This window comes from Pelmatolapia mariae, linkage group LG8 (assembly GCF_036321145.2).
Source record: "Pelmatolapia mariae isolate MD_Pm_ZW linkage group LG8, Pm_UMD_F_2, whole genome shotgun sequence".
Lineage (NCBI taxonomy): Eukaryota > Metazoa > Chordata > Actinopteri > Cichliformes > Cichlidae > Pelmatolapia > Pelmatolapia mariae.
Window position 1 is genome coordinate 13,599,932 of NC_086234.1, and position 22,492 is coordinate 13,622,423.

Consider the following 22,492-nt stretch of genomic DNA (forward strand, 5'->3'; position numbering starts at 1 on the left):
GAAAATGCATTTATTTGTTCATTTAGTTCTTACTTTTAAACTGAGCTGTGACATGACGCATTTGGTGGCTCCTAAAACCGAGAATCTCGAACTCTCCTTTTGCCTGTAGGATAATGTAATGATATGATGATATGCATGACATGTCTTCAATATTTAAATGTCCATTTGATGTAAGTGTATGTTTGGCATTTAATAGTGAAAGAAAAATAGCATGAAATTCTTCTCATTGGTTTTGAGCTTTTGTTATGAACCTAAAGGACTCCTGAAAATGACACATAATATCTCACATGACTTTTATCAGAGATTTAAATGTGTGAAACAATAAAAAATAAAAAATACTTGTCTGTCAGGCACTTTGGTTTTTCCACTGAGAATACACAAATTACACAGCGGTCAGTAGAGTGAGGCTCAATCGCATGATGATGATGATGATGCTGATAAGCCTCCCCACCACCCACCCCGCCTTTCATTTTTAGTTGCTTCTCTCTACCTCTTGCCTTGCCCCATCTTCTGGCCCCTCTCTGCAATCTGTGCCTTCGCCACCTTTGGCGTCAGTCCGGCCGCTGGCACCTGTGCCAGTCCTGGCAACCCAAACCAAGACGCCTTGCTAAGCTCAGTTCAACTGATTCGTTTAGGCAATTGCACTCTGACTCTGATCTGTATGAACGGCAGCTTACTCATCCCAGACCTTTGTGTGGGGTGTGGACACGCAGGTTTGCTCAAGTTTCTGTTGTTGGAATCGGGGATGAGTTCAGTTGCTGTTTGTTTCTTTGGGCCAATATACTGTTTCACTGAAATACTTTCAAAATTTTCCCATATGTGGATGATTTCCATCATCATGATTTTCTTATCCTACACAGTTAGCTCATTTTAGATCTCCGCGCTGGGGATATTTGTTGTGGCGTAGCCAACTATATGAATGCTATTACATGTATATTACAATTAATGCTATAAGGGGATTTTCCTACATCTTCTATACGAGATTAACCCAATTTTCCCCAAAGATGGAGGCTAAGAGAAGCAGCCTGAATCCTACGTTTCTTTTTTTGTGCCATCCTCTCCTTATTCCATTTTCTCTTTCAGCTCAGTGACAGATGGCGAGTCCCTCTCCCCCAGGGGAAGCCAGTCTCTGTGAATGCGGCCGCATGTCAATCACCGGCTCTCATGTGATGGCTCTTGCCAATGACGTGCCAGCCATATGGGCCTGGCATCAGAGCTGGTATGTAACCCACCCAGTCCTGCCTCTGAGGTGCCACACGGCTCCCTCCTCGCGTTTGGGCTGAGGATAGCAGCAGCAGACAGAGCAGGGTGGCAGGAGAGGAGAGAGAGGTGTGAGAGCAGAACGCAGCGCCTCGCTCGCACAAGCATCCGTGCAGGGCGTGTGGATGTGATGCCCACCCGGAGAGAGATGGTGTAAACAAACCCGCTTTGCCCCGTCACTGAGCTCCACCACGGAGGTAGGTTGCACAATTCTAGTCAGTAGACTATCAGATAATGATCCAGATTTGTTTTTGTCTTTGTGCTGATGTCTCTTACAGCCACGGTTAGGGGAGGGCAATTTGGGTTTCGATGCCAGATTGAGATAATGTAATGCTTTAAACCTGTTTTGGAAGAAGGGTGCAGTTTTCCTGGCTCTTTTTGATCATTTTATCGCAAGCGATATGATCAGATTGGGCTTGTAATCTTTTTTTTTTGGGCTTTTTAATTTTTGTTTTATATATACATATGTTTTTATTACCGGAGGACATCAATCATTCTGTGTTTCATAGATTTCGTTTAAATAAATCCACACTGACCATCAAGAGATAGGTTCTACTTGTCACTTTTGCATTCATAATTTGCATTTTATTGTCTTAGAAAATGAGCAGCATGTGTGTGTGTGTGTGTGTGTGTGTTTGTGTGTGCTCTTGCATGATGCACGTCAGAGCACTGTGGGGGTAGTATTCTCCACAGAGATACATAGGCTAATTGACAAGGTATTGGTAGGCATTAATTACATTGTGCTTACAAGATTAGATAAAAAATACGCCCTTGGACACCAAACGCACAGCTGAGCTCAGGGTAGTGAGAATCTGAGGAGATCTGTGGATGTGGCAGCTTTTATAATATCTTTACATTTAATTTTAGCACAGAACTTGTCTATTTAACCCGTGTCGTCGGTGAATGTGGTGACATGAATTCGGAGAGGATTTACATTTTGACTAAGTTGGTTTCAGAAAAAAAAAAGATTCTGAGGAGAAATTTAATTAAAAGCTAGATTTGTGTAACTTAAAAAGAGCTTTGATCGGGCTGGAATCTCTGATGGAAAAGAAAGGTATCGATAGAATTATTAAAAAAAACAAACAGTCAAGGTCAGTATGAAAACATACTCTAATTTTCGCTCACAAATCTATTATTTATTTATTTATTAAGTCCAGACAAACTAAAATCCTCAGATGAGGATTTATCTGTGGCCTGCGTGATCTGCGAAGGTGTGCCAAACAAGGTTCATGAAACCGCAGAGAGTTTACTGAGGTTCTGGTGCATTTCATTTTTACACTATCTGGATGTTATAAGTTAAACGCATATATCAGATTTTTTTTTAAGTCTTCACGATTAAGATTAAAAAAATAGAAAAAGGTGTATTTTAAAAATGTAAATTTTAACAAAAATCTGTTTGCTCTCTTGGTCCTGTGTGCGGCCTGTGTGTAATGGAATTCCTCCAAGTTGGTAATTTATTGGACAGAGGAGGGACCCGCACCCCAGTGAGCCCCTTGGGGGTTCAGCTGAAGCAGGCCAGTCTGCGCCGTGCTGCTGGAGGGAACAGATCGAAGCACATGCTGAGGCCGAACAGTGGCCTACACTGTTACTTCATGCCTGAAGAATAAACCAAATGCATCTGATTTTCTTGAAAAAAAATGTACTAAATTATAAAGTTTTTATTAAGAGAATCTCCCATAAATATGTTTTTGCTATAATTTTTGTTTTAAAAGGTGGAAACATTAAGTTTTCTTGAGGGGCAATTTTATACGACCAATTTGGTTAAGCACAATATGAAACTAAATTGATTCAAATTGAACTAAATATTAAATGTATGCATTTATTTTTTACACAAAAGATGACAGGGTTTTTTTGTTTAGCAATTGAACAATATTTCATGGCATATAGATAACCTGTCTTGTAGAATTTTGAACCCTAGGTGATGGGATAATTTTACAAACTGTCATAGCTCTAGGTTGTCTCATGCGACTCTTTTTCAAACAAAGATGTAACCCACTGTGGAACAGCTGGGATACCCTGCTTGGTGGATTTGAGTCTGAAGAAGCCTTGACGTTCAATGCAAAACTCGGTGATATAAGCCACAGGGCACTCTCACTGCTTATAAAATAATTAGCGAATAATAACTGTTTTTTTGTTTCTTTCTTAAGATTAGGGACGTCTATAAGCTACGACCCTATGAGGGCTCACCGGAGATTTTTTGCAATGCGTGCTTGTGGGTGCGTAAAAAGCAGGGCGCCCAACAGCCAGGCTGAAGCGCTGTTTGTCTGTCTTGCAGGTTGCATGCCACAATGTTGAGCCGTCTGTTCAGCGAGGTGCTGCCAGACGTCCAGAGGCTCGCAGCCGACTGGGTGGAGGACAATGAGGTCGAGGACTGCAAAGCCAAGGAAGATGACCACGAGCCCTGCCACCTCGAGGAGGACGAGCTGGACGAGCCACAGGAAGGCAGCAGTCGAGCTGAGTCTGAGATGGCCGGCGACGATGATGAGGACGAGGAGGCCGAGGAAGAGGAGTGTGGGGATGAGAACAGCGGGGACAAACCCAAGAAGCGCGGCCCAAAGAAACGTAAGATGACGGCGGCTCGCGTGGAGCGCTCCAAGATGCGTCGGGTAAAGGCAAACGCTCGGGAGCGCATGCGCATGCACGACTTGAATTCCGCGCTGGACAACCTGCGCAAGGTGGTGCCCTGCTATTCAAAAACCCAAAAACTCTCCAAGATCGAGACTCTGAGGCTGGCCAAGAATTACATATTAGCCCTCGGGGAGATTTTACGCAACGGAAAGCGTCCAGATGTGGTGACCTACGTGCAGATGTTGTGCAAAGGCCTGTCCCAGCCCACCACCAATCTGGTGGCAGGCTGCCTGCAGCTCAACACCAGGAACTTCCTAACTGAACAGTGTTCAGACGGAGCCCGATTCCACATGCCGAGTTCTCCTTTCTCGGTCCATCCCTACCCGTACCGGTGTTCGCGCCTCTCCAGCCCTCATTACCAGCCCGGAACCGGTGCTCTCAACTTGCGAAGCCACTCCTACGGCTCTGGGTACGAGGGCGTGTACCCGCCTGGAGGCACGTCCCCTGACTACAGCAGCCCGGACTACGAAGGCCAGCACAGCCCTCCCGTGTGCCTGAACGGCGGACTCTCCGGGAGGCAGCAGGAGTCCTCTGAGACTGACAGGAACTATCATTACTCTGTGCACTACTCTGGACTGACCACTTCTCGACCCAGCCACAGCATACCCTTTGGGCCCTCGGGTACGCGCAGTGGTGGTGCGCACTCAGAAAACATTCCACCATTCCACGACGTACACTTGCACCACGACAGGGCGCCCCCATACGAGGATCTCAATGCCTTTTTCCACAATTGATTCCATACTACGGTCCAATCAGGCTTATTGACATTCTAATGACAATCCTATAATGTTTAATATTGTTTGGGAAACACGAAGAGTCTCTAAAGGGAGGTGATGGAGGTGGCAGAAAGAGTCTTCTGATTATCTTCTGTATTCTACTGATGTCATCCCTATACTGTTGTACATCATATCAAAGTGTGTCCAGTATTATCCTGTATGCAGAATGAGTGCAATTGACATAAACAATGTATAGGCCAACATGAAACATGTTATGACTCAAACGACTTAAAATAAAAAAGTGTTTTCTAATCGTCTGAAATGAGCGAACAAATCTTCTTTCTTCACTGGGGGAGCTTTCACTCAGTCACTGCAATATATCATGAAAATAATTCATAAAAAAGGTTCCTTGAAAAAAAAATAGCACTTAACGGTTATAACTCAGTAATATTTTTTAATATAACTGGGTGCAAGTTTTCCCTGTGGTCAGCAGTCGTGACTAAACACATTATAGCTGTAAATAACACATTAAAGTCGCTTTTCGCAGGATACACACGTCCTGCAGCTCACTCGCTCTCAGGGCAGTGAAAGATTTACAGTAGACAGATTAGAGCAGTAGGCTAAAAGCCTTTTATCTCTGCTCAATGCCAATATGTACTTGATCTCTGCTTTTTAAATTAAGAATTTATGTACGTTGCTAGACAACAGCTTATTAGACTCAAACGCAGAAAGGAAAATCATTAAATTTTGGAGTGAAGTCTGTGGCCCTGGCTTTTAGGTCCCAAAATACCCAACGAACAAAAACATTTTGAACACAGCTGATAGTTAGAAAATCTGGACTGCTGAAGGCGTGGGTTAATTAGGTTAACAACCACTTGTAACAGCCTCTACGCATGCGCATTGTAAAGTAAAGGCTAGGATAAACAGGTATAGAAATCAAACAAACCTGTTACACAAACTGAAACAGCACTTTGAGTAAAAAGAAAAAGAAACGAGAATAAATTGGGCTGTATTTCACTGTGCCATAATGTGCACTTATTAAAGGCACATTCTCCTGCCTTCCTAGCAGGATGCATCCTTGAACTTTGAAGAGGCCTGGAACAGAATTATCATCCATAAGGAGTGATGTACCCTGCTAAATGGCAAGTATGTAATGCTAAATCTGAGGCCAATTCTTTGAGACGATATGTAACCCAGCCACAGGGGAGGGGGGCACAAGCCAGTGTACTCCTAGTGCCGCTCACAAGCCCAGAAAACGGGGAGAGTTGCGCTAGGAAAGGACGTCGTTGCCAAATCAAATATGCGGATAATATACTTGAGATGTGTTGCTTTTTAAACACATATTATTTTATTTTATTTTTAGCAGTTCACACGGCAACCTTAACGAAACCCTCAAGTGTTTAGCGATAAAATCGTGCCAAATCTTTTTTGGCTTCCATCTTTTTATTTTGTGGGTTGCGTTTTTTCCTCCTTATTCTTCTTTTTTAACTCCACCGTTTTAAATTCTCAACAATGGAATGCAAGGGATCCGTTCAAGATGGCTATAGTTTAAAGGCCCCTGAATGCAGAGCGTAGGAGGAAGAACAAGTAGTCTGCAGAAACTGGGCGCCTGGCATTCAGATTAGCGATTCTCTTTTCCAGCACACTGCGCATGGATCTGGGCCCTGTCACGCCACCGTGGTTTGATTCTCAGGTGAGTGTATTTGTCCAACAGCTTAAATAATAGAATGACCTCATTAAAGATTCACAACACTTACTTAATGCAAAATAATAATATTAATATTAACACTGACCACAAACAAGTTATTGGTAAAGTTTTTAATGCTCGCTTTAAACCACGTTTTGGCAAGAGCTGAAGTTAAACTCATCCTTTTGAGCGAATAGTTCACAGTTTAATCATGTGTGGTCGAGATCGTATTTTTGGTGATTTCTCATATCACTGGAGAAAGCAGCCACCATCTTTGGACCAGTGCCCTGGGTCCCATATGTTGCTCTGGACATCCAGGGGAAATCAGTACCGGGCACCGCAGGGTGGAAACGGTCCCATCCAAGCACTAACACAAGCAAAAAAGAAAAAAAAATGTCAGCAAAAATGTACGTAAAAATGATTTGCACTGCAAAAACATCGATTCGGTGCTGTAAGACTATTATTTTTGCATTTTAATTTAATTACATTTTACCATTAAAAAAAGCCCATCTGACGTCCTAAAACGGTGAAAGAGATGTGCAGGTGCAAAATCAGGTGAGTCAGTGGCCCGTTCCCCTGAAGATCAAGTCCGTGCCAGAATACACATGCACTCACAACTGCACGCGTAAAGTCTAAACCACCAACATAAATGATACATAGTAGTAACATATATCCTGTATAAATACAGAAAATGCACAGTTTTGAAAGGTTTTGGCAGGGCCGCAGTTTTGGTGATCGTGGAAGGGCAGACAAGCAAACATGGGTTTAAAGGCCATTTTTGGTCCGAGAAAGTTCTCAGATAACGAGCTTGATGTCTTTAAGGAATTTAAATTATTAATTTATTGTAATTTATTTTATTTTAATATTTACTAAACGGTTCTAACCCTTAAACATAATTTTATTTATTCATGTATTTATTTCTACTTTTGAAGGGAAAATCGCACAGTTTTGTATTATGCGTGCACTCAACTACAAACTGACTTAACCTAAACATGGTTAAAAGCATTTGCACACTAAGAAATATTTGATATCAAAGTGATTTTAAAAAATCGTAATTTGGGGTTTGCATCTTTTCTTTTGCATCCGGCGTTTAATATTTATTATGTGGTGTTGCCCACGAGTGCGTAAAAAAACCGCAAAAACAATTTCCAGAAAACGATTTTGATTAATTCAAGTAACGAAAAACTTCTTAATTTCGGAAACTCTTAGATTATATATTAATTAGCCAGCATTAGAAAGAAAAGGAAAGCTCTATGTCCCTTGAACGCTTGTATCCTACAAGTGGCTGCATGCCTGAAAGCGAGTGTTGCCACACAGACGTATATTTTTAACGTTTTGCATAAGATAAAATTAGGTTGCATAAAACAATCTTGGGGAAAAAAGTGATCACCACCTGATATTTCCGGCATCCCCTCTCACCAGTTGTCCTCTATCCTGTCCCGGATGAAGGGCAGGTCTCAGAGGGCAAGGTGAGAGGGTACATTTTTGACTTTATTTTCCGCTGTAACCTGACAGTTCGGTGGTGGACTTCTTTTAGCGAGGAGGGTGTCGGCTGGCAGTGGATTTGATGGCTGAGCTCAGTGCCAAGTCGCTAAATGTCTGAGCACCAGTAAAGCCAGAGACTACTAGAGCCCACCATCACCAACCCGGTGCCAGCTGCGCCACGTGGCAGCCAGGCGGCCCCTGCCAAAGTGGCCCTTGTGGGAGGGACCCAGTATTTCTTTCCTAATTCACTCAGCATCTGTTCATTATTCTCCGCCGTTAAAGGAGGCTGAGTGCCCCGGCCCCGCGCAGAAAGGGACCCTTTTTCCCCGGTCGTGCACTTTTGAAGGAGACTGCAGAGAGACCGAGCGTGAAACTAATCGGACACTGAACTGGGTTAAAGCGGTGTCCGTTTCACCTCCTGTTAGTCCCTCCTGCAGCACTCTTTTAAATAGTGCATGACTTTTAACCCTTTAAACTCACCTGTGGGTCCAGGGGCATTCAGAAAATAAAAACAAATATTATTATTATTTTTATTATTATAATCATTATAAATGTCAAATTAGCCATTGAACAGTGTTCCACTGACACCCATACGTCTATGGGCCTCGGTCTAAAACAGTTACCCGATTAATTATTTATGATTACGGGTTTCAAGTCAGATTCGCCAGATCTTAATAAAATATATTTTACATCTTACATTATCGTAGCTACACGTGGTATTTCTGGATATCTATGACAAATCGGGTTAACTGACATTACTAATGACCAAAAAAAAATTTCTCTGGTATCGCGTTTAGGCGTAATTGTTCAAATGAGTGTTTATAAAATACCGTGCAATTACTGTAATTAAATAATCCAGCTCAGAGCTCCAATTTGGCGATTCGCTAAAGTCGCCGGACACCACACAACACTCGCGACACTGCAAACAGGTCACAAAGTAGTCCCAGGCTTACGGGAGCCTACACAGATCTCCATCTGGACCGCTTTACTCCCATTTATCAGATTAGGTAAACATTTGCCGGATTAATTGTATTGGGATTAATCTCGAAAATGTATTTAATGGTTTAATGGGACTAATCAGTGTCATAGCATAGAGTGTTTGTGCGTTAGAGGAGAGAGAGAGAGACAGGCGGAAGGCACAAATAAATCAGGCTTAAAATAACTTAGTGCTATTAAAAGAAGAGTGACAAAGTCCCAATGCAACACCAGGATCACTCACTGGAGAGCTTCTGTGGGGCCCAGTGTGTGTGTGTGTGTGTGTGTGTGTGTGTGACACATAGAGAGAGAGCTCTATATAATATGCAACATGTTTTGTCACTTACTCCTCAACAGTTGAAGAGAAGGCACAAGAACAAAAAAAATGTGTCTTTTAATTTTTCATCCTTGATCTTTTTTTTCCTGGCTAAATTCTGCACTCACCTCCACTGCAGTGGGCACTGCATCATATTTAGCCACTGTGCCCCCTCCCACCATTACCACCCTGCCAGCCTGAGCGCCACGCCCAGCTCTGTGAAAAGAGATGAAGCTGGCATGGGGTGAAATTCCACTGCATCTGCGAAACAATAGTGTTGTGTGCAAGTCTGTGTGACTGGGTACAGCATGTGCATGGCTGACTGTCTTTGTGTGTTGCAGGATTATTACATTTATTATTTTTCTTTTTAAAATGCAAGTGTAAAAGTATCAGACCTCGAAAAAAAAAGATGCACACACAACTCAAACACACTGATACCCAACCACTCACACACTTGATGGTGAGTATGAAAGCACACAGAGCCCATCAGTGAGGATTTGTCATGTTTGATGTGTGTGTTTGCCCCAAGTGCCTGTGTGTGTGTGTGTGTCTGTGTGTGCAGTGTACAGTCTGTGTTGTGCATGGTAGGCTATAGAGGTTGTTGTCACTCTGCACAGATGGTGGGAGTGTTTTTTATTTATTTTTTGGGGGAGTGTGAGGAAATGAGAAGGGGAGGAGGGGGGCAGAGGAAGAGGGAAAGGAGAGGAGAGGCGAGGAGGAGGGTTGCGTCTCTGATGCTGCCATGCCACGGTCACACGGGCAGCAGTAATTGGCCTCCATATTGAGGGGTTTTGCGGTGCTGCAGGGTGGGCAAACTCCCAGCTGGACCTGTCAGATGGTATTCAATCCAGCTCATTGCCCTCGCTCCTCTGCTCCTTTCTCCTCTCTTTCCCTCCATCTCCTCTCCTACTCTGGCATGTTCACTTCTTTTTGTTCTCCTCCTCTCCTCTCTGCCTTTTTACCCATCTTTACTTCATCCCACACACAAACTTACACAAACTCTCCCTCACAGCTCCTATTTTCTTTAATCACACACTCATCGCATATTTCTTTCTCTCTCTTTCTCTCTCTCCTTTTTTTTCCACACAGCACTTTCTCCTCCCGGCATATCACTTTTTTCCTCACCTTTCTCTTCTCTTTACTTTTTTTCGCCTCGGTTTTTCGCACTAATGGCACATGGTCACTTCTATCTAACACGTTCAGTATCTAAAAGTACATCACACCCTTGCCTATCTCCTCCGTCACTGGTCACCCACATTCACAAACACACGCACACATGCAAAGTCGTGTTTTCATAACTTCGGAGGACATTACAACTCACAGCGAGCACTCACTTCCAGAAGATTTACCCTAAATTGAACCAGAACTCCTACTTGCCTAACAACGTGTGAATGCAGATTTATGTCCCCACAACATGAACAACACAAGTACACTTTTTAATACATGTACACACCTCATGCAAGCGTTCCTTCTAAGATACTCAATATAGTTCCCACCCTCGCAGTTGTGTCTCTCTTGCTAAACATCAACTTCCTATTAAAGAAGTCCTTTCTTGAAATTTTATCAGATGCTGATGCAGCCAATAGTGCCTGGAAAATTAGAGCTAGGCAGCTTCATTTAACAGTGTAGTAATAACTAGTAATTTTAAGTGAGAGGACATCAGGGCTGCTTTACAGGACACCAACACATAGAGAGTGACATGACAGGAGTATGAAGTAGCTACCCAGACACTGTACTGGATTTGTTGAGTTTAATATTCATGTTATAATTTCCAGGCTTTCTGCTGAGGTAAAAGTGAGACAATCAACCATATGGATGATGCTTTACGCAGGTTCAGTTCTAAAGAGGTGATAGACTTAAGATTAGAGGTCAAATCTCTTCCCAGCTGAGGAAATCTGGGCCTGGATCCAACAAATAGCATCCAAGTGTCCTAACTTAACCAACCTCTGCAGTTTGTCTTTGTGGCTCCCACATAATAAGATGATATTCAGGAAGATTAATTGTATTATTATGATCAATATTATAATAAACAGCAGAATTTGGATAAATGGAAATCACAAATTATATTTAATATTAAATATCCACAACATGTAAAATGTTGTAAGATGTAAATTTCCTCTATTCTGAAATTTTTTGAGCATTTAATTCAATTACAAATGATAATGTGGTTGACAGCATAATTTCTCTGCTCAAAGTCATGAAAGTCACAAACACAAAATGAACATAAAGCGATTGTTGTATTATAGCTGTTAGCTGTCAGTGTGGCTAAATCATCTATAAAACCTGAAAAATGCTGCACAAACTGTCATTAACACAGACAAAAAAAATCCAGTGTCTTTAGTGGATTCCTATATATTAAAATATGTAAATGCAACTACCAAAGGCCTGATTTTAGATACAGTAAGACGAGAATCTGCCAGGTGTGCAGATTTCATTTAAAGTTCAGTGAAATAGACCCGTGCTGGCCGCTGTCCATATGTTTCTGCATTCTCCCACTCACACATTAGACATCCCCCAGATGTACACGCAGCATAACACAGCAAACACACCATAACAGAAGGAAAACTATTTGCATGTCCACAGGAGAAGCTCAGACACTCAGTACCCGCTCATGAGGATGCAATTAGGTAGGGGGTCAATTTTTTTTAAATAAAACATACGTTTGTTGTATGCATGCATTTGAAACACTGATGCATTAAGAATTACACCTTTTATTTCAAAAGAAGCAGTTTCAACTATTATTAAATACTCTTTTTTTAAGTGAAGGGTGATTAGGTTACAAAAAAGACCAAAATTAAAATAACACCAATGGAGATTGTTATCACTGAGATAATATTATGCTGGCCTGAAAAAATCAATCAAGATAAAAATGAAGACAAAGAAAAGATAGAAGGAAAAGAAAATTAAAGAAGAAGCTTTATTATTTAGCTAAAATTTAGATTTCTCAAAAACAGCAATGTATAAAATTTCCCTCTTTTAATACATAAACCTGTATGAAATATAACGCCAGAGGAAAGACAGGTATCATAAGAACACACACACACAACAACAATTAAGATGTATGTATATGAAATGTGGCCCGTCCTTCCTGTTGTGTCTTTCTGCTTGTATGTGCTGCTTCGAGGAATCAGCAGTGTGGGGTTGTAATGGACTAATGAACAGCTGTCACTGAATTTAAACACTCTCTCACACATACTGAGACTACCACAGTGTCTCTCATGCATGCAGATGCTCACAACACACACACACACGCACATACACATATGTGCAGACATGTATACACACACAACCTCTTCTCTCTCTTTAGTCGCTGGCCTTGACTTAGCAGCCACCCACAGGTTTCGACTTTGTGTGGCTCTGACCTCTAAGTGTGCATTTGTACCTGAGTTTATTGCTTGATGTGCATATAAAACACTTGTTTTCCCCTGGTTTGAAAAAAAAAAAGAGCCTTTGATCAGAACAGCCCAGATGTTAAATTTGAAAGAGTTCTCTGTCTTGTTGTAGACCTACCCCTGATTTTATTTTACTGTAAATACGAAGCTTAGATTTACAGGGAAATGATGCTGTGTACAATGATTTCAAAATCAGCGGTATGATGAGCTGTCTTTACATATTCTTATGTCCTTAGAATCACATTTAAAGGAATGCATATTTCAGAATTTTTAATTTTTTTACATGCTGTCAACGCTTTTACCATTAGCATCAGTAATCAGTTTCAGTGTAGTATTTGGCAAAAATAAAAATATACAGTAAAGAAATGTCAAAATCTAGCTTTGGTGGATTGGAACATACTGAAATTATTAACAAGTTAAACATGTTCAGACTCAAAACAACAGATTTACACAACACAATCAGATATTAAGACAGTAAAAACACATTCAGATATTTCCAACAAACAACGTGCTTTCAATCCCTTTTGAGAAAACAATAGCTTTTAATTAAATATCTACTATGTTCCACCTAACAAGATATTTATAATCCCACTTGTTGTGATAAAGAGGAAAATTCAAGACAGTTTCTACCTTTAATTTTAAATGCTATACTTCTTTTTCATCAAACATAAAGACACATAATAGCCCAATGAAGCAAAGAGTGTATTTGTTCACATTGTTAAGGAAAGAAACAAGAGTTTAGTATTTGGATCAACATAAGCGGGTTTTTTGTGAAATTACTGAAGATTAATAAAAGTTTCTGCTCTTGGTCCTCAGAAAAATGTACATAGTAATATCACATTGATACATGATTGGAAATACTTACTGAGCTGACACAACATACAGATGCTTTGATTTACAGTTTCACTATTTTGTGTGTTAAGGTATTTTGGTAATTTAGTTTCACGTTGCACCCAGAGTTATGTAAGATCCACAATGTTTATTGTGTTTACTTGGTGTAGCAGCTTACCATGTGTAAAATGTCAAGAGTGTGAAGCGTTGCATGTTCTGGCTTTGCATGAAACAGTTGCATTTCGCTCTATCCTTGTTTTGATTTTATGATCCTCCATATAGACATGGAGCACTCTGAGGTAAGTGCTCTTCACTTTCATGCTGATTATGATGAGTTTGCCAAAGCTTTATAATTTGAGCTGTTCAGCATTATGTAAAGCAACAACTGGCAATCATGTCCTGATAATTACTGTGTATTGTTGACCTTTATTAACATAATCTCAAATCTCTCAGGCTGTTTTGCACAAGTCAAATACCACGGTTTGAGGCTGAAGCCAGTGCCGAAGTGCAGTGCAACCAACAGTCGCTGGGTGCTGGATTTAAATCAAATCTCAATCTGATTTAAAAAGTGTCAAATTTTCAAACCAATTAGTCATTTCAACAGTCGGTTTCATTGTGGTTTCAACAGCTAAATTTAGAGCTTTGATTAATGTGCTGGTGATCATATAATATTGACTTCTTGCAAATGAGAAAAATGACAGACTTCATCACGGCTTTTACAATGTGTTTGATTTCATTAGGAAGACGGCATCAGCTAGCACTTTCTAGGAAATGAATGCAAATGTACAATAGAATTGACGTGGTGTTCATGATAGTGGCTGTTTTGTGTTGCTCCCTGTTGTAGTTCACCTAGCTACACCAGCAGATTCCTCTTTATTACCCCTGAAAGGCTGACAATGAACACTTTTCAACTTATTAGAAAATGCTAACATGCTAATCTGCCTTTTGGAGTTCCAGATACGGCATCAGTTTGTGTCCATTATGACACATGTTGCAAGATAAAGTTGTCATGTCAGTTGTCATGCACGGCACCCATTTTTGTTTCTGACCCCAACCAAACCTCTTTGTCATCCTGAATCTAGCCTTTACTGGGATAATTTCAAGACGTTGGCGTGATAAAAATCTCTTTGGGAGTCTGCCTGTTCAGGCTAACAAGCTAATATGCTTTGTCTCAGGCTTTTGAAACTTTTTGTGATTGATGTGTGATTTTTTTTCACTTTCATTTTTACTTAAGTAAAGCAGTTGAATTTTTTTTTAACACTAGTTTTTGTACTTAAGTACAGAATATCTGTGCTTTGGCCACCTCTGCTTAAGAGAAGGCAGCAGCAGGGAGAATTTCATGGTTTGATTTAGGAGTTGAAGCTGTATCACGACTGCTTTAGCGCATAGTTCAGGAGGTTAGTTTGAGTTCTTGCTGGCAGAGTTGGGACTACATCTGAGGAGGCAGAGAAATCGTTTCAGAGAGCTGATTGACCCGGAGCAGTATCTGTGTCTTACTACTATTTTAATATTTCCATATCAATGTATATCCAGCAGCTGTGCACATTTGGAGCTTTTAGTGCACTTGTTGCCAAATGCAGTGGTCTGATTGGTCAGATCTGTTTATCGAGTTTGGTTTGAAAAGAATAAATGACACAAATTCATCCTGCAAAATGATTCGGCCTATCTGAACAGCTATGTAGAAAACAGGACAGTCTGAAAAATATTTTTAACGCACTTAATATTGGCACAGATTTTATGGTTATGGTGTGTAAAGGCCTCTCGTGCAGTAGCTGACTGTGATATTAGTATTATTATTATTATTATCATTATTACTAAGAATTCCTCATGTTAGTGTTTCCATTTGAGCTAGAGGTAACTCTAAACTTTGATAGTTAGGAATGTTTTTTTGTGGAGGGTGAAGGGTAAAACCTCAGGTGGAAATTCATGGTTTCAAACAGATGAGACCAGCACCAGCTGAAAACTGAGCCCATCTGGCTCCAACGTAAACCAATCCATTAGGTTACACCTTGTTACAGCCATCTTTCTTCTATCTACATGTGTACATAGACTATGGCACTGACATGGCCTCTCTGAATATTTGCAACCATCTCTCATAGGTCAGTGTCACCTTTCTCTGCTCTTCCCTCTAGTTCTATATCTCTTTTCTTTTTCTGCTGATCCATAGCCCCCATTCCCTCATCCTTCATTCTCTTCCCACATGCTAAAAACAAAACAAGATGGAGTGCGTATCCCAGTGGAAGCCTTGAGACAAGGTAATGCAATAGCCATCCATGCTTTTTCAGATTAAAAGAGATTATGAGGAGAGGAATGAACAGAGTAGCTCTCACGTCACATCACAGCATGTGGGAAGGGGTGTGGGTGAGGGGCTCGATGGGCATCCATTGAATAAAAGAAAGACATGAGGGTCGCATTGAGACATGCTGGTATTAAACACGTCCATGCATATGCACACATGGATGCATACTAAATGTAAACAATAGCACAGACCTTGCATCAAATTCAATTGCGAGTGACGTATCAATTTCAATTAAAATATGGGTTTATCTCTGCTGTGTATATTAATGCGTCTTTTCACTACATCTATTCTCATGCTAGGAAGTGGTATTAACAAAAGGTAATAAGTGCTTCCTATCAAAACTACAGATGAAAGACTTGTGTTGAGCACCTGGCAAAAATACACATTATAAAGCCGCTTTGTTAAAAAGAAAATTTCAATGTGCAACAGCTGTTTGTGAAATGATGAATATTAAAATCTTTGAAGGGCAGTACCCCCCACCACCACAACTTTTTTTCACCATGTGTCACTCAGTCCCAACTCAGTTAATTCCCATAAATGATAGTGAATATAATTTAAACATTATGTAAATTGTATGTTTTTAGTTGACTGTTTCGAGTGCAAATTAGTATACATTTGATGCTCCAGTGAGCATTTATTGCAGATTTATGGCAGGAGAAGAGCAGAAATCTCACTCGATTCAGCAAGTGCATCAAATAATATTTCTTTAGGCTCAGACAAACAAAATGAGGAGATGGAGTTGTGGCGTGATAAATAGTTACGGAGGAGTTTGGGGCGGAAGCATGGGTCAACAAAAACATCTGACTTTTTCACAGGGATCTTCTGCTTGCTTCCCATTTTCTACTTATCAAAATATTTGGTTTTGAAATGTTTTTTTCTTCTCATCTGTGTTTTGTAATGGTTTATGACTGCAGTGAAAGAAGTGCTGAGAATGAGATTTCACATCAAATGAGACATGTCTATGTGTCATTCTTAGGCTGCGACTGCAGGGAATGAAAAAATGAAGCTAATATGGAAGTAATAAAAGCTTACAATTTATAAATGGCTCCAAAAATGAGCCATTCCTCATGGATTCCCACTTTACAGCAGAAATAAGTATGCTTGCAGCCTGCAACTTCATGACAACTGCATTCTAATCCTCCTGTTTAAAAGGTATTAACTCTTACAGGCATGCATTATAAGGAAGCTCACTTATGTGATTAATAAGTAGTAATAGTAGATGTCTGAAAGATGTTACCTCCCCTAATTTGACTTATTGAATGTCCTTGTGGTTTTGGTGCATTTTGGAGCATTTTAAATCTAATGATCTGATAACTAACAGGTCGTCTGTGCTTAAGTTCTTTGTTTGTGCTTTGTACCTAAATAGGCTAGATCAGGGGTTTCAAACATGTGTCCCCAGGGCCAGAACTGGCCTGCTGAAAAGTCCAATTTGGCCCCACTGGTAGGCTTTTCACAGTGTGAAAATTGCAGTGAAATCACCAGTTACTCCATATGTGGATTGACCTGAAAGCAGGCCTGCCTCAGCTAAGCGTGACAGAACCTGACATTGTTCCCCAAAATGACAGGTCACACAAATAGCTCTGAATAGCTCTCAAGGAATCCTGCACTCTATATGCCAATAAAAAATTTCCATCCTACTACACCATCTTCTGTTATACATGATGATACTAACCCAGGGGTGGGCAATCTCAGTCCAGAAGGGCCGGTGTCCCTGCAGGTTTTAGATCTCACCTTGGGTCAACACACCTGAATCACATGATTAGTTCGTTACCAGGCCTCTGGAGAACTTCAGGACATGTTGAGGAGCTAATTTAGCCATTTAAATCAGCTGTGCTGGTTCGAGGACACATCTAAAACCTGCAGGGACACCGGCCCTCGTGGACTGAGATTGCCCATCCCTGTACTAGCCCCACGGTACTGCGATGGTTGCTCACTGGCCAGTGAAACTCTGACCTCCTTTTATTGAGTAATTTGAAACCTGCCTCATCCACAAAAACACATTTCTAATGGTTTTCACCAGCATCCAAAAAGGACATGTTAGCAAGAGAAACACTGATTACAGTACAATGATAAGGACTCTCACAAACAGGTTTCTTGAAATTGAACATACCTGTGCAGTTGTTTTACTCTGTCTACAGTTTTTAAGAAAATGCACACTGCGTAGCTGTTTTAGGGGCATTTGTTGTATTTTAAGGATCTGTGCAGTGGGTGGCAAACCTATTGTTTCCACATTGTTAAAGATGTCTTTATTGAATCCTCCTGTAGTTACGCTGCAGTAAGTCTAGGCTGCAGGGGGCTTCCCATGACGCGGAGCGATTCTTCTTCACTCACTATGTGTTTATTCACCACTCTGCATTTAATCATTAGTTATTATTAATCTCTGGCTCTCTTCCACAGTGTGCCTATTGTCCTGTCTTCCTCCCCTCACCCTCAACCAGTCATGGCAGATGGCTGCCCCTCGTTGAACCTGGTCCTGCCAGATGTTTCTTCCTGTTTAAAGGGAGTTTTTCCTTGCCACTGTCGCCAAAGTGCTTGCTGACAGGGGGGTCATGTGATTGTTGGATTTTTCTCTGTATTATTGTAGGGTCTTTATCTTACAATATAAAGCACCTTGAGGAGACAGTTGTTGTGATTTGAAAAATAAATGAAATTGCACTGAAAATTTGAATTGAAATGTCAGGGACATAAAAGGTATTTTTAAGATTTTGACAAATTGAATCATAAAGTGTAAAATAAGTAAAAACTTGACATGTGAAGGTTTTGTGTTTTTGATGAACCACTGTGACGCGCTAGTCACAAATCACATAGAACATAATGCTTATGCTGGACTTTTTTTTAAACATATCTCAGGCTGTTCATCATCTGATTTGGAAATGTGGTGGTTCATTAAAAGAGAATGTTTGCTTGCACATCTTTAAATTAAAAAGATATGATTATTATGCAACTGTTTTACTATTTCAGCTCACTTGAGATCAGATTGGACTCAAGTAAGGCCCAATAACTTAAGTAAGTTTGACACTCCTGGTCTAGCTGCACCATGCTCACAGCTTCACAACAATCTTCAATGACTGTTGCCATCTTTTATACACATACTTATTGCAGTATATATGGGGATTTTTTTTAAATGGCACATTATGAAGAATTATGGCAGCAGGCTGGCATATTTTATACTGGCTTAACATAAAATACAGTGACCATGCGCTTTGTAATGAAATAAGACATCATCCAGCTTAAAGGTGACATATGAATGTGTTTGTTTCTCCAACAAGACAGCTCAACTGCTATAAAGAGCAACTCTTTGATCTGTTGGCTTAAAAAATGTGATGATTACAAGAAACACTGAAAATATCATTAGACTTAGCCTTTGTCTTATCTGATGATGAAGATGGAAAAGCCCATCAGCAGCCCCAGCAGCCACGTTTCAGCTGTGGTACGGTTGAAAAATCAAAACCAGTCAGAAAATGGGCAGCCATCAGAGCTGAACATCAGAGCGAATGAGGAAGTGCATCAGTAGCCACAAGGATGAATAAATCAACACTTTCCCCTAAATTAATCTCTCTCAAGTTGAAATTTTATTATAGGCGAGCTTGGACATCTCCATGGTAACAGGAATTCCACCGCCATTCCCAAGTGGATTCACAATCAGCACGTACGGACTGACAGCGTGACATGCTGTGCACACTGCGTACGCTGTACACCTGTGCACAGAAAAGGAGGCAAAAGGCACGCAAACTCACAAATGATCACACACGCGCACAGTTCCATCTCCCATCAAACTGTACAGGACGTCAGAGCCGTTGTTACGTCGCTTGAAAGTAAAAATCAATTCTTCAGTTTTACAAAAATTATTGCTCCAAAACACTGACAGTTTAAGTTTTCTGCAGGTAGAAACAAATGCACACACACAGACTCCCAGACAGCACACAAAGAAAGAGTGCACTTTGAGTGTGCTGTTTTCTTAGTCTTTCCAGTTGGCGGCGGCCAGACGCGGCAGAGTTGGCACAGCCAGAGTCAGAGTGCCAGGGGGAATGGAGCGCCACATGGCATGTTCATGGCAGGGCCAGCTGGGGGGAGGGAAAGTGAGGGTTGTGTGTGTGTATATATACATGCATGTGTGAGTTGCATGGGGGGTGATGGAGGGGTGGTTTTGCATCTTAAATTCCACAACATCTGTTCAATAGGCAGAGCCATATATACCACTGAAGCTGGTGTGCTCACAGGCAACCATTGTAATTGGGGGGTTGGTGTGTACATGTGTGTGGGCATGTGCGCCTTCTGTGCGTGCCTAGGTGTTGTAGAAGAGGGGAGATGAGGATGGGAGAAAGAGATGATGGGTAGGGATGCAGAATATTGAGGGTAAGTTTCAATTGTTCTCCTCTTGGCTCAGCAGCTTTCAATGAAATAAAGGCTGGCCCAACAAAAAAAAGGAAAAAGCACAAAAATCAAACGAGCGCTATTAAATTCCCCTCACATATGGCCGTTTTGCTCGAGGCTGATTTATGGTGTCTGACGTGAGGATCAAAATTTGTAGTTCATCACAACAACTGGGTTACGAGTAATTTCAGCATCTTCTTCATACAGCCTTGATGCCAGCAAGCTAGCTGTGTACTGGCACGTGGGGAGTCATCACTCTTCTCCAACGCTGGAAGTCCACAGACAGACACTGAGTGGGCACAAGGCACTGGGGCAGCGGCTCCTCACCCAGCTCGATGAGAAGCGGGAGTCTGAATATGGCCCTTGCTTCACACATGCAAGGCGGGCACACACATGGAGATGCAGGCACACTCGTACAAGCACGCTAACATACATCTAGTCCCCCTCCTCGTCATCCCTGCTGGCACTTTGGGGAAAAAGTACCTCCTCCCACTCCCATTTATCTGCCCCCACTCCACACCCCCCACCCCCACCCGTGGCAGCCGACGTCCCTCGCAGCGTGGCGTACCATCTGTTGCCCCCCCTCCACCCCGCCCACCCCCAATCTCTCCCTCCAACACCATCCCAACCTACTCCCCCCAAACTTCCTCCGCCTTCCTGCACCATCTTAGCCGTACGACACCTCTCTAGACCGGATCTGGGAACCACCAAAACAGGAGGACTTTTACTATACGCATGTATGGATGCACCATGACTGAGGAAACACCTTCATGTACTATGTTTGAAAAGGCAAATAATTACAAAGTGATTGCATAAAAAGAGTGCGCACGCCACCCAGGCGGATAATTCAGCGACATAAACCTTGACATGCAACACTATATTGCAAACTACAGATGAAGTTGTACAGCAGGAGAGAACACATAGGGTTTCCTGATTGCTCTCATGAATGTTTAATCGGTGAGGCTCTAATAGGGATGAAGTCTGTAAAACCTCCTCCAGCACCTCCAGGCGAAAAGTGAAGCCATGCCAAAAGCCTAATTAAATGTTTTTTAAACCTTTCCCCTTGGAGAGGACACAGAGTAGTTTCACCCCAGAGTGTGCCTGTGCTTCAAAGAGGTGGGTTAGTATGGGCTGTATGTAGCCTACCAACTACATAAGGGCAGTCTGTGGTAAGCTTGTGCACCCAGGGTGAGAGCAACACTCACAAAACCTTCTCTATATTAATACATTTTAAGAGTGGGTCTTTCTATAATGCGCTAGAACTAAACTTGTATTCATGACATTCCACTGTGTCTGAAGGGTATTGATCACATGACAAACTAGCAAGTGTTGGCATTTTGCCTCTCTTGCCTTTCTAACAGAGTGCAGAACACACAAAATATTAAATGCAGTTACTGTTATAACTGCTGATATCCTACTATCCTAACCACAAGGTCACCTAATGTCCTAACACCATCAATTTACAGTATTAATTGATTAATTCTCCCTAACCAAAATAATTAAAAATGAAAATTCATGTAATTTTGTTAGAACCTAATGCATTGCAATGAAAGTTAAATGAAAAAATCAGTTAAAACTTTCCACTTTGTGGTATAATTTCCACAGTGTAAAGAGCTCTGGTTATCCCTGGTAAAATGCTGGCACTCGGGCTAAGGGTCATTCCAGCTGATTCCACAGATTAACGCAACAAATTCAAATTTATACGCCACATTTGCCAAATCAGAAAGTGGCATGACTCCTGACCTCAGTGACCAGTCCACCCTATTTCTGTGGGAGCTGGAAAAATGGGCTGGAATTTAATATGCATGTTTCGGTAAACCATTTAGACTGACATACTGATTTGGCACAGATCTGATATTGGCTTTTTAACATATACATTCCAGTCAGTGTGCTAACATGCTGTATTGCAGGTTCTTTGAAAGCTTTGTATGAACAATTTCTACAATGTCTGTTTTTTTTTAAATAAATAAAACAAAAATCCAACTGTTACATTTCTTGCACTTTTGAATTATTTTCATCATTCCAGCAACAAGCTTGGCAAACACACAAGTATTGTCTTCTCGAGTCTATAATTAGACATTCATTTTGAAAAACCAATATCTGAAAAGCCCTTTGCATGGGCGGATGTAGGGGACAAGTGTGGACAGCAGAAGGTACCTAAACAGAGGAAGATGGATAGACAAGGAAAGAGCCACTGCTGTTTGTCCATTCATCTCAGGTGTATGTAGAAGAACTCAACTATGACAACTCATCCATCAGCCACAGGGAGACTACTGAGCCTCCTGGAACGGAACCAAAAACCACCTCTATCCATCATGCTTCTCTTCTCTTCTCTTCTCTTCTCTTCTCTTCTCAAAAACAAAATCAGGTTATTTTTACTTTTGACTGAGATTGTGTCCGGTGCTGACAAGCGGCCAAAGCGCAGCTCTCGTGTGGGGTGAAAAGATTAAATATGGAAGGGGAGCCAGAGAGACAGGGCAACAAAAAGTGACAGGCCAGGAGGACATGTACAAAACAATGACTAAGGAA

The 22,492-nt window shown here is 41.4% G+C and overlaps 1 protein-coding gene across 1 annotated transcript; it reads left to right on the top strand.

Moving 5' to 3' along the window:
* The first annotated feature begins 1,224 nt into the window (after nt 1-1,224).
* LOC134633848 (neurogenic differentiation factor 2-like) lies at nt 1,225-4,913 on the top strand. Its single transcript, XM_063482976.1, has 2 exons — nt 1,225-1,457; nt 3,536-4,913. Exon 2 carries the CDS (start codon nt 3,549-3,551, stop codon nt 4,620-4,622), a length of 1,074 nt encoding a protein of 357 aa, XP_063339046.1. The 5' UTR covers nt 1,225-1,457; nt 3,536-3,548; the 3' UTR covers nt 4,623-4,913.
* Nucleotides 4,914-22,492: the final 17,579 nt, after the last annotated feature.